General features: G+C 43.4%; 1 protein-coding gene across 4 annotated transcripts in view; it reads left to right on the top strand.

The window, feature by feature from the left end:
• The window catches only part of ets1 (v-ets avian erythroblastosis virus E26 oncogene homolog 1), a 38,230-nt gene that overhangs the window by 18,987 nt on the left and 6,773 nt on the right, over positions 1–12,470 (top strand). For 3 of the 4 annotated variants that reach the window (XM_035154382.2, XM_035154383.2, XM_035154386.2), the window contains 5 exons: positions 7,082–7,201; positions 7,974–8,174; positions 8,475–8,552; positions 8,966–9,211; positions 10,558–10,818. In XM_035154382.2, the coding sequence (XP_035010273.1) occupies positions 7,082–7,201; positions 7,974–8,174; positions 8,475–8,552; positions 8,966–9,211; positions 10,558–10,818 (906 nt within the window). The remainder of the gene's footprint in view (positions 1–7,081; positions 7,202–7,973; positions 8,175–8,474; positions 8,553–8,965; positions 9,212–10,557; positions 10,819–12,470) is intronic. The other variant, XM_035154385.2, reaches the window with a different exon arrangement.

Genomic DNA, 12,470 nt, shown 5'->3' with positions numbered 1-12,470 from the left:
AGTTTATGTTCCAGATTTCCCTCACTTGTTTTTCTCTTCTGTTTGCTGCACACCACCTGTTTTTGGAGTCAGTATTGCGTGCTGGTTTTGTGATCAGACCAACAAATGGGACGCAGCCACAGATTTTATGTGGATCAGACACGCAGCATCGGTTTCTTACTCATTGTTGGCCTGTTGAAGCACAGGAGGGTAAAGAAGGGTGTGTTTGTGTGGGTGTCAGGCTCTGCTGAGTAGGCGTGAACCTGTGGTGCTCATGACGAGTTGGGCCTTGGTGATACAGTCAAATAGTTTTGAGCTGTAGTAGAAGCAGCTGGATTCCTTAGCTTTGACTGTCTACTGTGATCTCCCTAGTATCAGCATTTACACATATTAACATTAGTTGCCTTCAGGCCCGCATGTTCAGAAGACAATGAAAATTTGACTTTGGCAGTTTTCACTTAGAGAAATGTGGTTGTGTTTCTGGTATATTATTGTTTGGCTTCACCTAAATCCTCATTAGAGATGGTCTGTTTGCTATCTAAAATGTGTGATTGTTGCATGCATATTTAGAAGGTAACTGAGTCACGGGGCAGGAATTTTACAAGACATGGTCATTGCCTTCATCATGACCAGACGCATTGTCAAACGAATTAGCATGATATTCTCTGAAGTCCAGTCATTCTTCGATGGAATGAGTCACAGCCTGTCCCTGCTTGCGTATATCAGTGTGTGTGAAGGCAAGAGAGAGAGCGAGAGAAATAGGGAGATTGAGAAGACAAGGTAAGCAGAGTTTACACAACCACAATGACATGTGCATGTTTTCGAAAGTACTTCTATCTTTTATTGCAAAACACTCAGTTGTAACTTTCCAGCTATCAAGTCTGGGCTCAAATCTTAGAATCAGCATGGTCAGCCAGACCTGATACATTTGACCTGCCATGAAAAATAACATATCTTGAATAAGATAAAGTGAGAGACATGTGTTCAGATATTTGATGATTTGTGCCCCTGTTGGCAGTAGAGCCTACACTGAGTTTAAAATAGAAGGGCAAGTCATCCCTCTGAGCTGAGACCATTTTGCCACTTACACCACAAGTCATTTTTTGGTCACATTAGTGGAAAACAAGAAAGCAGTGTGAAGCACATTAGCGATTGTAAAACAGAGGTGGAATGCAAAGCACGCAACATGAAAACACTGTGGTCTGGTGGAGAATTTATTTTTCAAGCATCCATCTGTCGTCATTAGTTTGCCTTCAAACAAGCAACACGCTCTTATATATGGTATGGATGATGCATAATTGCATCCAGCCATTACAAGATGCGTGCATGCGTTCATATTGCACAAAAGGATGAGGGTCGAGGGGCAAACGGTCCTGTGAATGTGTGGCTGTGCACTGTCCCACGTAAGTCACACTTATATCAGCAACCTGGCTGTGGAATGTATCAGTTTGGACTAAAAATGTGGCAGGCACCATGTTTTGTGGAAAAAATGCAATACGGAGAGTAAACTGTTTGTCAGATATGTCGTGTGTTTGGTTTAACGCCTAAACAGTTCCCCCAGAGCATCCCCTTTTTGTTTACAACGGAGATGGAGCCTGGGAGGGCAGCTAGCTGGGATATAGCTACACTAGCACCACCTGCACTCACACAAGTACAGCGCTCGCATGTCAGTTCACTTTTCTCGTCACTATGTCTAGCAATGACGGATAAAAAAAAAGACAGTCAAAACCTTTGGACTAAGAAGTGCTTTCATTATAAATATTTAACATACAGTATGTGGAGGTCACGGAAAACCCTCAAGTTGAGTGAGATTCGTCATTGTGTTTGTGTAGTGCTTTAGCACAGATTTATCTTTAAATTTTTTTTTACAGTATTGGAGAACCCGAAGGTTGTGCAATGGGTTTTTGTGAGGAATGCATTACTGTTGCTCAACATTAATACGTAGAACCCAGGCTGTTTCACACTGTTTAAGATCATAGCTGCAACAAAACTTGTACACAGTTAAATAAGCAACAAGGAGCCAAATCCTGTCTTATCTCTTTCACCCTCATTCTTCTGGAAAGACAAGAATGTTCATCTAGCTTTTAGCAAAAATATGTTAAGTGTCTATTGGCAATGATGAGGGATCATTTTAAAGTAATGTCACATCGAGCGCTGAGACTTTGGCATAAACAGTAGAGTTAATGCACTTTCACATCATAAGCTAATATGATTTCAGAGATGGAGGCAGTGGAAGGAAAAAAAAGCAGCAAGGCAGCAATGGGGTATTAGTCTCACTTATTGTCTCTGTCAGTAGCCGGTGTGTCTGTGGCAGTGATCATTCTGGACAACTCCAGTTTAATGACCAAAGACGATGTCTGCAGTTGTACAGCTGCTTTACATTATCCCAGGTTTGTGCTTCACAGGGGCAGCCAGAAGCCAGTGGTGAAGAGTAAAGAATAAAACTAGTGTTAGAGCACTGTTGTCAGTGATGTCGGGAGGGTCCTGGTATGTGTGTGGCATTTCTTTAGGTTAACACTGTTCAGTTTGGAACCGACTTGGGTCAAGGTCTGGACTGGCTTCGTCACATAGGCCTGGCTTGACCCAGGCCTACACATCTATTCCTGGTCCTTGGCATTGAGATGGAAATCTAAACAGCGGGGCAGCTGGCTGAACAAGCAGCCCTCTCAAAGCCAGACTGCCACCCTGTCCTCCTCCTCTTGCTCCACTGCAACCCTCAGCCACCACTTTATCACCCAGTGGCGTTGAATGGGCTCCCTTCATGTTGGTTGGGTTTATGACCCCGTGTTCTCAGACCAAGGGTCCCAGACAGATCCACATCAAAGGCACTCTTAGATGCCAATGTCACCTTTGGTCTGCTGTGCGTGGACTGGTCTGACTTAAAGAGCTGATTATATGCCCTTGGCAAGTAACCAAGACCTGCACCTTGCTATGGCAATGCAGATATGTAAGCATGCAGAGGTATTCTGGAAGGGTATGAGACCTCAGTGGTGCATCTAAAACATTTAACCCTCACCTGAACCCACACATCACCTCACATCCCACAGGAAGCGACAAATTAGCGACGGGAAATTGACTATTTGAAACAAGTCCGCCGTACACTCTGCTACAGAAAGGTATACATGAAAAACCCAGCTTTGTGTAGCCTTTTAGATCTCACCCTCACACACTCTCTGTAGGGCTATTTATAGCTCAATTGCATGATACAAAGTATATTGTCCCTTATTTGTTGGGTCTGGTTGCCTGCTCTACTTCTAGCATTGCATCATTCTGAGTGGAGGCAGAAGTCGAGGCTTTATGAATGAATCGAGTCTCCACCAAAGGCTGGGAGATGGCAATGATCCCACTGTGATGTCACTCCAGAGACAAGGAGAAGAGAGGGAGCTTTATGAGACCTCCCATTCATTCGTCTCTCTCTCTCTCTCTCTCTCTCTCTCTCTCTCTCTCTCTCTCTCTCTCTCTCTCTCTCTCTCTCTCTCCTTGCCCACCCCCATTCTCTTGTCCTGTGATGGGCTCATATTACAGACTGGTGACTCCCCCCCCTCCTCACCCCTCCTTCTTCCCTGCCTACATTATCACCTCTCACCCACCCAATCCCCCCCCCCGGCCCAGTCCTGCCCTGCCCAACCCTGCCTGTTTCATCCCCATACACATTGGACCCAGACGCAAAAATCCCAATTTCACACCCACGCTCTGGTGCACAGGACGAAAAAGACCACTAATTTAGTGTGTGTGTGTGTGTGTGTGTGTGTGTAATTATGTGTGTATCCGTTTTTAACAGCCAACGGTGCCAAACAGAACCTCCGTCTATGGTTGAGTGGGGGCTTGGTCACAGGGGCTTGGCAAAAAGGGTGCACAATCTGACAGTGAGAATCCCTGTGAGATACATCGCCGTCGCACTCAGCAGACTGTCCATTGATCAAATCACGGAAAAAGGGGGGAGTGGTTAATCAATACACTCTACTGTACGTTTACATCCAGACTAAACATCACTCTCACTCCATCAGCGATTCCTAGAATAGATGGATTCATAATTCTCTCTTCTTCATTATAAGAAATTGGGTTTATTTCAGCCTCTTTACTGTAGAAACTCTTTTTAGTCCGTCTTGTTAGTGAAATGTGAATGCAATAATGTTGCATTTGATTTACACCCACTCCCACATTTCGGGAGCTAAGTGGATGGGACTCATTTTTGCGGACAGACCAACACCGTCTAATGTGGAAAGTGATGACTTGTGGATGCTCTAACTCTCAGCCCATACTGACCATTCTGTATCTAATGGGACTCCCAGGCATAGAAATCCTATCAGGGCTTCATCATTTACTAGAGATTGTCTAGATCCAAGCTTGCCTCTCTTACTAATGGATGCGCAGTGAACATTAGCTCTGCCGCAGATAACTTTCATATGGGTCATTCACCATGGAGACTGCTGTATTACCAGTGCACATTTAAGTCTTGCGTTTGCCTCTCAGTGTTGCTGTGTCCTCTGCTTCACATTTTTTAAGATTTTATTGCAAATTCAAAAAACACAAACAAAGCAATTTACACATACATATACAATGAAACAAATTGTTGGAAGTGTAATTTCCCTGCACCTTACAGTCTAAACTTAGAAGATATTCATTGTGCTTTGAATTGATTTAAGGCCGTCAACAAAAATACCACTTCAAACACATTTTAAATGTATGAAACAACAAAAACAAAAGAAATCACTGAAATTACTCTATAATCATGGTTCCCATATTTCTCTCTTTCGAATGGCTAATGGTTCTCATGCAAGATGGTGCCGAGTGTCTTTGATGGAGGATTTAGTGCTAAAGTGGGTTCAAGTCTGTGTGGGCAAGTATAAGCTGGGGCTGGGTTGATAAAAGCGATGGGGAGGGAGCGGCATAAATGGTTCGAAAGTGCAAAGAAACTCCACTCGATCCAGCTTAAATAAACTGCCACATTTCGCCTTTGCCTTCACATCAAAGCGCAGACTGTCTGAGCCCCAGTCCCATCTCAGTTTGCAGCGGTTTGCAACATACACGTTTTTGCACCACCAACACTACTTAAAAGAAAAATGAGCTCGGTAGAGGCTTCGACAGCCTTGGTGTCAGGGGCACCTTTTGCTCAGCGACAACTCGCTCAGGTCTTATTTTCACTGTGAAACTGCACCGTTTATTTTGATGTGCCGTCTGCGTCTGACAGTAGTTTAACGGAGGTATTTTGTGAGACTGTAAAACAGCGTTTGCCCTCAGCTCTTCTACCTTCTGCTCTTACTTGTGACTAGAATGAATAACTTTCTGCTTGTTCACCCGTCTAGCAGAGAGCAATGTATTATTACAGGCCTAACTGAATCACATGAAGAAGCAAAGGGCTCCTGTCTCTCCTCTGTCTCCGTTTCTGCTGCGAGGTTTCTTTCTTTAGGCAAAATAGAGGGGAAAAAGTCAGAAAAAAGAAAGTGGAAGACCTAATTTTACAAACGGCCAGACAGACATTGGTTACATGGGCAAAGGAGGGACAGCTGCTGTGCATTCCAGACGAGGTCGAGACGTCAGTGAGTGGTGAAAACAAGCATGAACTGTATGTTGCGCCAGTGATAAAACCACCAGCCAGCAGAACATCTGGGTTCGACGAGTTGTGTTGCTGTGCGAGGAGTGACACAACTTTTCCTCACTGTGTTTGTTAACAAGAATTTAGTGATCTGGTTTTTATCTATTTTAATTGACGGATAAGAAGGATGAGATGAAAGGAAAGACACAAAAGTCGAAGACAGATTCAACCTTTGATTTTGTGTGCGTCTTAACTTGCTGAAGACTCAACATGCCTGTTTTTGGTCTGTTAAAGTTGTGCCTCATGCACATTACCCGATCAGACTAGACATGGCTGTGTCTTCAGACTCAAACCGATCATGATATACTGTATGTCGGCTTTTGTTTTGTAAAGGCAAAAAGTGTGCATGCTTTTGCAGATTAAATGATAAAGACATGCTGGTTAATTGGAACTGTGTAAGGCCCTTTTGTGTCTATTTACAAGTAATTTCTTGAGTCTTGGCCTAGTTAGTTTTTAGCAGTCTATTCTAGTGTGAGTATCCCGAGGGTCTTTCCCCTGCTCTTCTCTCATCATCTCCCTTGTTTTGCCCCCTCGTCCCACACTTCTGGTCAATCTAATTAGATGAGTGCGAGTCATCAGGCTCTGTTTAAAGCCATCAAAGGGAGCTCTGTTCCCCATTGGGTGCCTACTGGCTGCGAGCAGAGAACAGTAAGCCCAGTGTGCGACTGGGACCCTCGAGACAGCCCACCCCCCATCTCTACTAGCCACCCGCCGGCAGCTAAAGTGACATCATCACCTCATCCCTCGACCCCTGACCTCTCAGAATGTTTGACCCCATGCTTGGTCTGGTGACAGTCGGCCCACTGTGCAGGGGAAACTTTGTTGGAGGGCTAGCAGGGGTCATGGTGTCGCTGATGGGCACCAGGCGCTGCTCTCCCACCCAGGATTTGTGGGTAAGAGAGGGATCAGTGTTAGTAGTATTTGATAATATACTTGTGTGTTTATTTTAATGCCACATGAGTGGGAGATGCCTCAGGACCCTGTGTGAAATCCCACAAACTGCAGACATTTGGTATAAAAGAAAGAATAGTTGGAAAGCTGTTGCATGACGTAGTGACACCTCTTGTTTAAATAGCTTGTCTCTGATATGGAGACAGTGTCCGTCTGGAGGGGAGGTAATTGTCAAGCCATGTTGTTGATCACGGTCAGATGCAACATTGGTGTGTGTGTGTGTGTGTGTGTGTGTGTGTGTGTGTGTGTGTGTGTGTGTGTGTGTGTGTGTGTGTGTGTGTGTGTGTATAAATAGCTAACTGAACCACATTCGATAGTCTCTCTTTCCCACCCTCTTTTTTCCTCAATTCAATTTTCCATTCAGTGAGCTTTATTGGCGTGGAATATAACACAGGGTGCATTGCATTAGCTTGGGTTGTCAATAATAGTTAAAGCAGGGTACAATTTTAGCATGTTAATAATTGAAATCCCAAATTAAATTGATATTGTTATTGCTCAGAATAATATTATAATCAAATATCATATAATTGTTCCTTGTAATTTTGTGATTGGCAGATCCAGAGTGCGGAGATGTCCCCCTGCTGACACCAGGAAGTAAAGAGATGATGTCCCAGGCTCTGAAGGCCACCTTCAGTGGCTTTACAAAGGAACAGCAGCGGCTGGGTATTCCCAAAGGTAAGACTCTAAGCTGCCTGTATTCTCATTAGTCAGGTGTTGACATTTGCATTAGGGAGATGAAATGTTAGTAAAGCAGGAGCCATCATAACCACCTCAACATGTCACACACTAGGGATGAATGCATCCTCACATCATAGCCTGCTTTAGATCACTCAGTGACAGTGTCTCTCCCTGAAAAGCAGGAGACAAGAGCATCACGTTCAAACCCATGTCAGTCCAGGCAGACTGACAGACTGAGTGACTGACTGCAACATTCAAAGCATTTAGACACAGAGACACACTGAGAAATGAATGAGTTGGCTTCCTGCATCCAGGCTGAGCCTCTTCACGCTGTTTGGAAACAGCAGTTCTTACAATATCTGTCTCTGCAATTGTGCTTTATTTACAAACTATGGGTTTGGCTTGTCTTTACCACTGCTGTTTACATCCACCACTGCCTCCCTGTATAGCTGCTGCTGATTGACTTGCAGAAGGTACATACTGTATATTTACCACGGAGGTAGTGTGAATGACGGAAGCATAACCAAAGGTTGGAGTTCTTCTCACGGTGAAAACAGAACTTAATACAGGGATGTGCTGCAGTTTATAGTGTTGCAACCAGAAACGTGGAAATTCAGTCTACATTGTCATGCCACTTGTAGGTAGGGCTGACTGTCTGTATGAGTGCACCTTAATGCACTCATAATACTTGCATGGGTCACTTAAACCAAAAAAAAAAAGATATACAGTATCAGTGCATGTAACCATCTCATATTTGGTTCCTGTTCAGATCCCAGACTGTGGACAGAAAACCACGTGGCTGAGTGGTTAACATGGACCGTGAACGAGTTCAGCCTGAAGAACGTTGACTTTGAGAAATTCTGTATGAACGGAGCCAGCTTGTGTGCGATGGGGAAGGAGCGCTTCCTGGACTTAGCACCTGACTTTGTGGGGGACATCCTTTGGGAACATTTAGAAATGCTTCAAAAAGGTAAGGCCACATTAATCTAAAGACAAGTTTGATATTAGTGTGCATTATAGGATGCTTTTAATACAGAGGCAAGAGGCTAAAAGAGTTTCTAATTCACACATATATACATATATATATATATATATATATATGCGTGAGAAAACATCACTCACGCAAAACAGTGTGATGTCACTGCCCGCACCACAGGAAGATGCAGTTTAGCTCAGGTCATAAATTTTTAATCATAACGCTGGATGCAGTTACATGATACATGAAATCAATGAGGAGGTCACTGACGCTCTCTATCTATTTTTCATGAAGAGGATACAAAGCATTATCCCATCAATGGATTGACCTCCAACTTCCAGGAATCCCGTTATACCTCAGACTACTTTGTCAGTAAGTACTGCTCACACTCATTGTTAATCACTCAGCGTAACAGCTTGAGATACACGCCTGAAATATGAATGTGCATACTGCAAAGAGGTTAAAGGTTGCGAATGAGCGAAGACTTGGATTTAGTGTTTAGCATGGTGTAAAACTGGATTTTGAGCTCCATGATATGACCTGACCTTAAGTATTGCTGATGCAAGGTCTAATCAATAATGTTTTCTAAAATCAACAAGATTCCTCTTGTGCACTGAGGCTGTTTTACGTTTTGGACTATTCACACATTAAGCATTTGGGGGCAGGAGTTCAGCACAAGAAGGACAAGGACTCGTCTGAGTCTGATCTTTTCATCCCTTTTTTTTCTGCTCCTCGCTTCCTCTCTGTGCTTCTCTGTCTTCGCTCGTCGTCCTTCGTGTCTTCAGGCTACGGTGTTGAGCATGCTCAGTGTGTCCCTCCTTCTGAATACTCAGAGCCCGGCTTCATCACAGAGTCCTACCAGACGCTTCATCCCATCAGCTCGGAGGAACTGCTGACGCTCAAGTATGAGAGTGAATACCCTGCTGTCATCCTGCGGGACACGCCCCTCAACCCGCTGCAGGGGGACTACTTCTCCGTCAAGCAGGAGGTAGTGTCCCCCGACAACATGTGTGTGGGACGCCTCAGCAGAGGTGAGGGGTCATTTATGAAGAATACACTATAGTTGTGATTTAGGTATTTAACAGTATAGGATTAGTCTGCAGAAGCATTGCATTTAAGAATGTCACCTACTGAGGTCTGCATTGAGTGCTTGAGAAGCGTGTCCGTCTAAGTGTTAAGTGGTGCTGTGGGTGTATGTGTGCCTGTTACTGTGCTGAAGCTACCAGAATCGTGTCATACCACATCAGTGTGCACGTATTACTGGAGAAGAAAAGCAGGCCCTCTGGTTGATTTGTGGTCCAAGCAAACCCGCCTTGTACACTCTCGACTGGGTTAGGGAAAAAAATAGAAGAGCCTATTGTTTTTGTCAGAGCGATACATGAAGCAAAGCCACAGTGTGTTCTCTTCTTGCCGCTCATTCTTTATGTAAAACAGCTGAAGTGCTGTAACCTTCAAGAATTTTTTTTTTCTTTTTCTTGTTTTCGTTGGCCTCTTTTCCTTGACTCAACGTTTGGGTTCTGGGTAAGGAGACAGAGGTGTCATCCTCGGTTAGCGACGGTGTAGTTTTCTCATGAAGCTGTTTGCTTTTCTGAATGCACACGGCTTGTCTTCCCTCCCACTGATAGTTTACAGAGGAATTAGGAGCATGGTTTACATTTATAGTCACAAAGCTAGGATTTTCTTCTCACACATCCCCAGCTGTATAAATGAATAGCATGTGCCAAACGCATTATACAAGCCCCCTTATGGTGCTTTAAGCATTTGCCTGCAATGTATGAGGTCCGGCCCTCATGCATCACACATACCAAGCTTCTGAGCGTGGCGTTGGGCTCTCCCAACGTGGGAAAGTATTTGCGTAGCCCAACTGATATCCACATGTGGCTTCAATTTCAGCAGTTGGAAGATTCCGGCATCAATCGAGGCGCTGCATTATCTGTCATTTGTTAATGACTCACCATTGAAAGACTCCTCTTATCTTTTCCAAGGCCAAAAATAGCAAGGCAATTTGTGTGACTGTCTTCCATTTAAAATCAAACTCAAGTGGTGGTGAAATGAGGTGTTAAATGGAGAGAGCTGTGGCACCGTATAGAAAAATCCAGCTTAGTGAGTAAGAGTGTAATTTAGTGCTAAGCTTTTGTTTGTCGTTTTCATACATAGTGCTCCTTTGTCAATTATTAGAACAAATTGTGGAAAAAATGTCCTTATTATGCACTTAAGTATCACGTTGAAAAAAAGTCATGTTGTACAAATGACCAATTTTCGCTTTATTAGAGAGATTCTAAAATGTGATATGCTATTACATTTACAGTTTAAAGTTAGCTCCTTTTTTTTAAAACCTACAACTCTGTCTCCCTCTCCGCTCGTCCTTTGTTCTCAGGTAAGCTCGGCGGCCAGGACTCCTTCGAGAGCATCGAGAGCTTCGAGAGCTGCGACCGACTCACCCAGTCGTGGAGCAGCCAGTCCTCGTTCAGCAGCCTGCAGCGGGTGCCCTCTTACGACAGCTTCGACTCAGAAGACTACCCCACTGCCTTGCACGGTCACAAGCCCAAGGGCACCTTCAAAGACTACGTGAGGGAGCGCACAGACCTCAGCAAGGATAAACCCGTCATCCCTGCAGCGGCGCTGGCAGGATACACAGGTAAGATGTCTCGAGGTCATAGTTTATACATTATCATACTGTCCTGCCTAGAAAAGTGCCGTGGCTTTTTTCACAGCAGACACTTTCAAAATGTCACAGGAGGAAAAGCACATGGTAAATAATAACATTAATCATAGCTCTGTTCCATTTAGGTGGAACTATATGGCAGCCAGCATGCACAATCCCTGGAGCCTAATGGGGGGGGAAAGGGAAATGCATTCATTACACATTTTGATAGTCATAGAATATAACAAAAATGTAGAACTATATTATTTAATTATGTACAATTGTAATTATCATTAACTCTAAATAAGCAAGTGAAATTGAATATGGTGGTTTACATTGAAAGAATAATTCTGGTAGTGTCTGCAGGCTGTCAGAAGACTTTTTAGATATCATATTCCTATTTGTTGACACTCGTTCTTGTGTGCAAAGAAAAAAAAAGATTCCACAGCCTTGAACATTGCATTGTAGATCCATCATCTATGCAAACATAGACACAACAGCTCAATTCAAAGATTAATATGTTTTGAGTCTCTGAATGCAGTGCAATCAGGGCAAACGCTAATCTAGTATCTGCATGGTTATTCTTGTTGTGGGAGAAGTATTCCCTCATAGTGCAGAATTCCTTCCACCAGTTCCATGATATTCAGCTGTAACACAGTTGTTGATTCTCCGCAAAAGCCTCTGATGTGAGGGGGCCTTAATGCACTGCTTTTAGACCAAATGAAAACACCCCCTCTATCCAGGCAGCCCAGCTCACGCACATTACAGGAAATAAAACAACATTTCCTCCTTCTTCCCCTTCACCTTCTTACACTTCTCCTTCCTCTTCTTCTTACTATTCTTACTCCTTTGTTCTGTCTTCACTTATCATCTGCCTCCCTTGTTATCTGCAGCCTGCATCTCAGCCTACTTATTGTAGGTCGTCCTAGCAACGCCGGTGAAACTGAACAGAAATCGTGCCTGCCCCTGCGCATAACACCGGAGTAAAATTATCTCTTCATCTCATGAAACATCTTCATACTCGTACACGCTCAAAGAGCTGGTTTTTATGCATCCTCCAAGATGTGGAGATATTTGCAAGCTCCTTTCAAGCAAATGCACTACTTTGGCATCTGTAATGGGTTTTGGTCGAAAAGTTGCATGAAAAAAGCTGCTCATGTAACTACTTGTTACACTTCATAATTATATTAATAGCTGTATTTACATAGCACCTTTCAAAGCAGACATTACAAAAGTGCTCCACAAAGATGAGACTGAAAAACAAAATTTGAAGAGAAGTAAAGTAAAGAAGCAAATAAATAATTTAAATCAAAGACAAAAGCAAATTATACAATACAAAAAACTTAATTGAATAACAACTACTCTTAACTTACTCCTGGCTGTTCTTATAATTATATGTACGATGTAAATTTGAACCCTAAGGCTTTTCTGGTATGTTTGTAACCTGACTCTTCATGTTACTCCCCAAATCAAGTATTATAACCTAAATCAAACAATTTCATTGAAGGTCAGTTTTCATGACACACATTCCTATTTAAAATCTGGATTATAAAGTGAGTAGCGTGGTCACACATGTCGACACTGAATTCGCCTCTTAACGCCAAAGTGTTTGGGACTTTTTCAGACGTCTTTAAATTAGTCACAAG

Source organism: Hippoglossus stenolepis, chromosome 4 (assembly GCF_022539355.2).
Source record: "Hippoglossus stenolepis isolate QCI-W04-F060 chromosome 4, HSTE1.2, whole genome shotgun sequence".
Taxonomy (NCBI): domain Eukaryota; kingdom Metazoa; phylum Chordata; class Actinopteri; order Pleuronectiformes; family Pleuronectidae; genus Hippoglossus; species Hippoglossus stenolepis.
The sequence above is the reverse complement of the archived record's forward strand: the minus strand, read 5'-3'. Positions and strand labels throughout refer to the sequence as shown.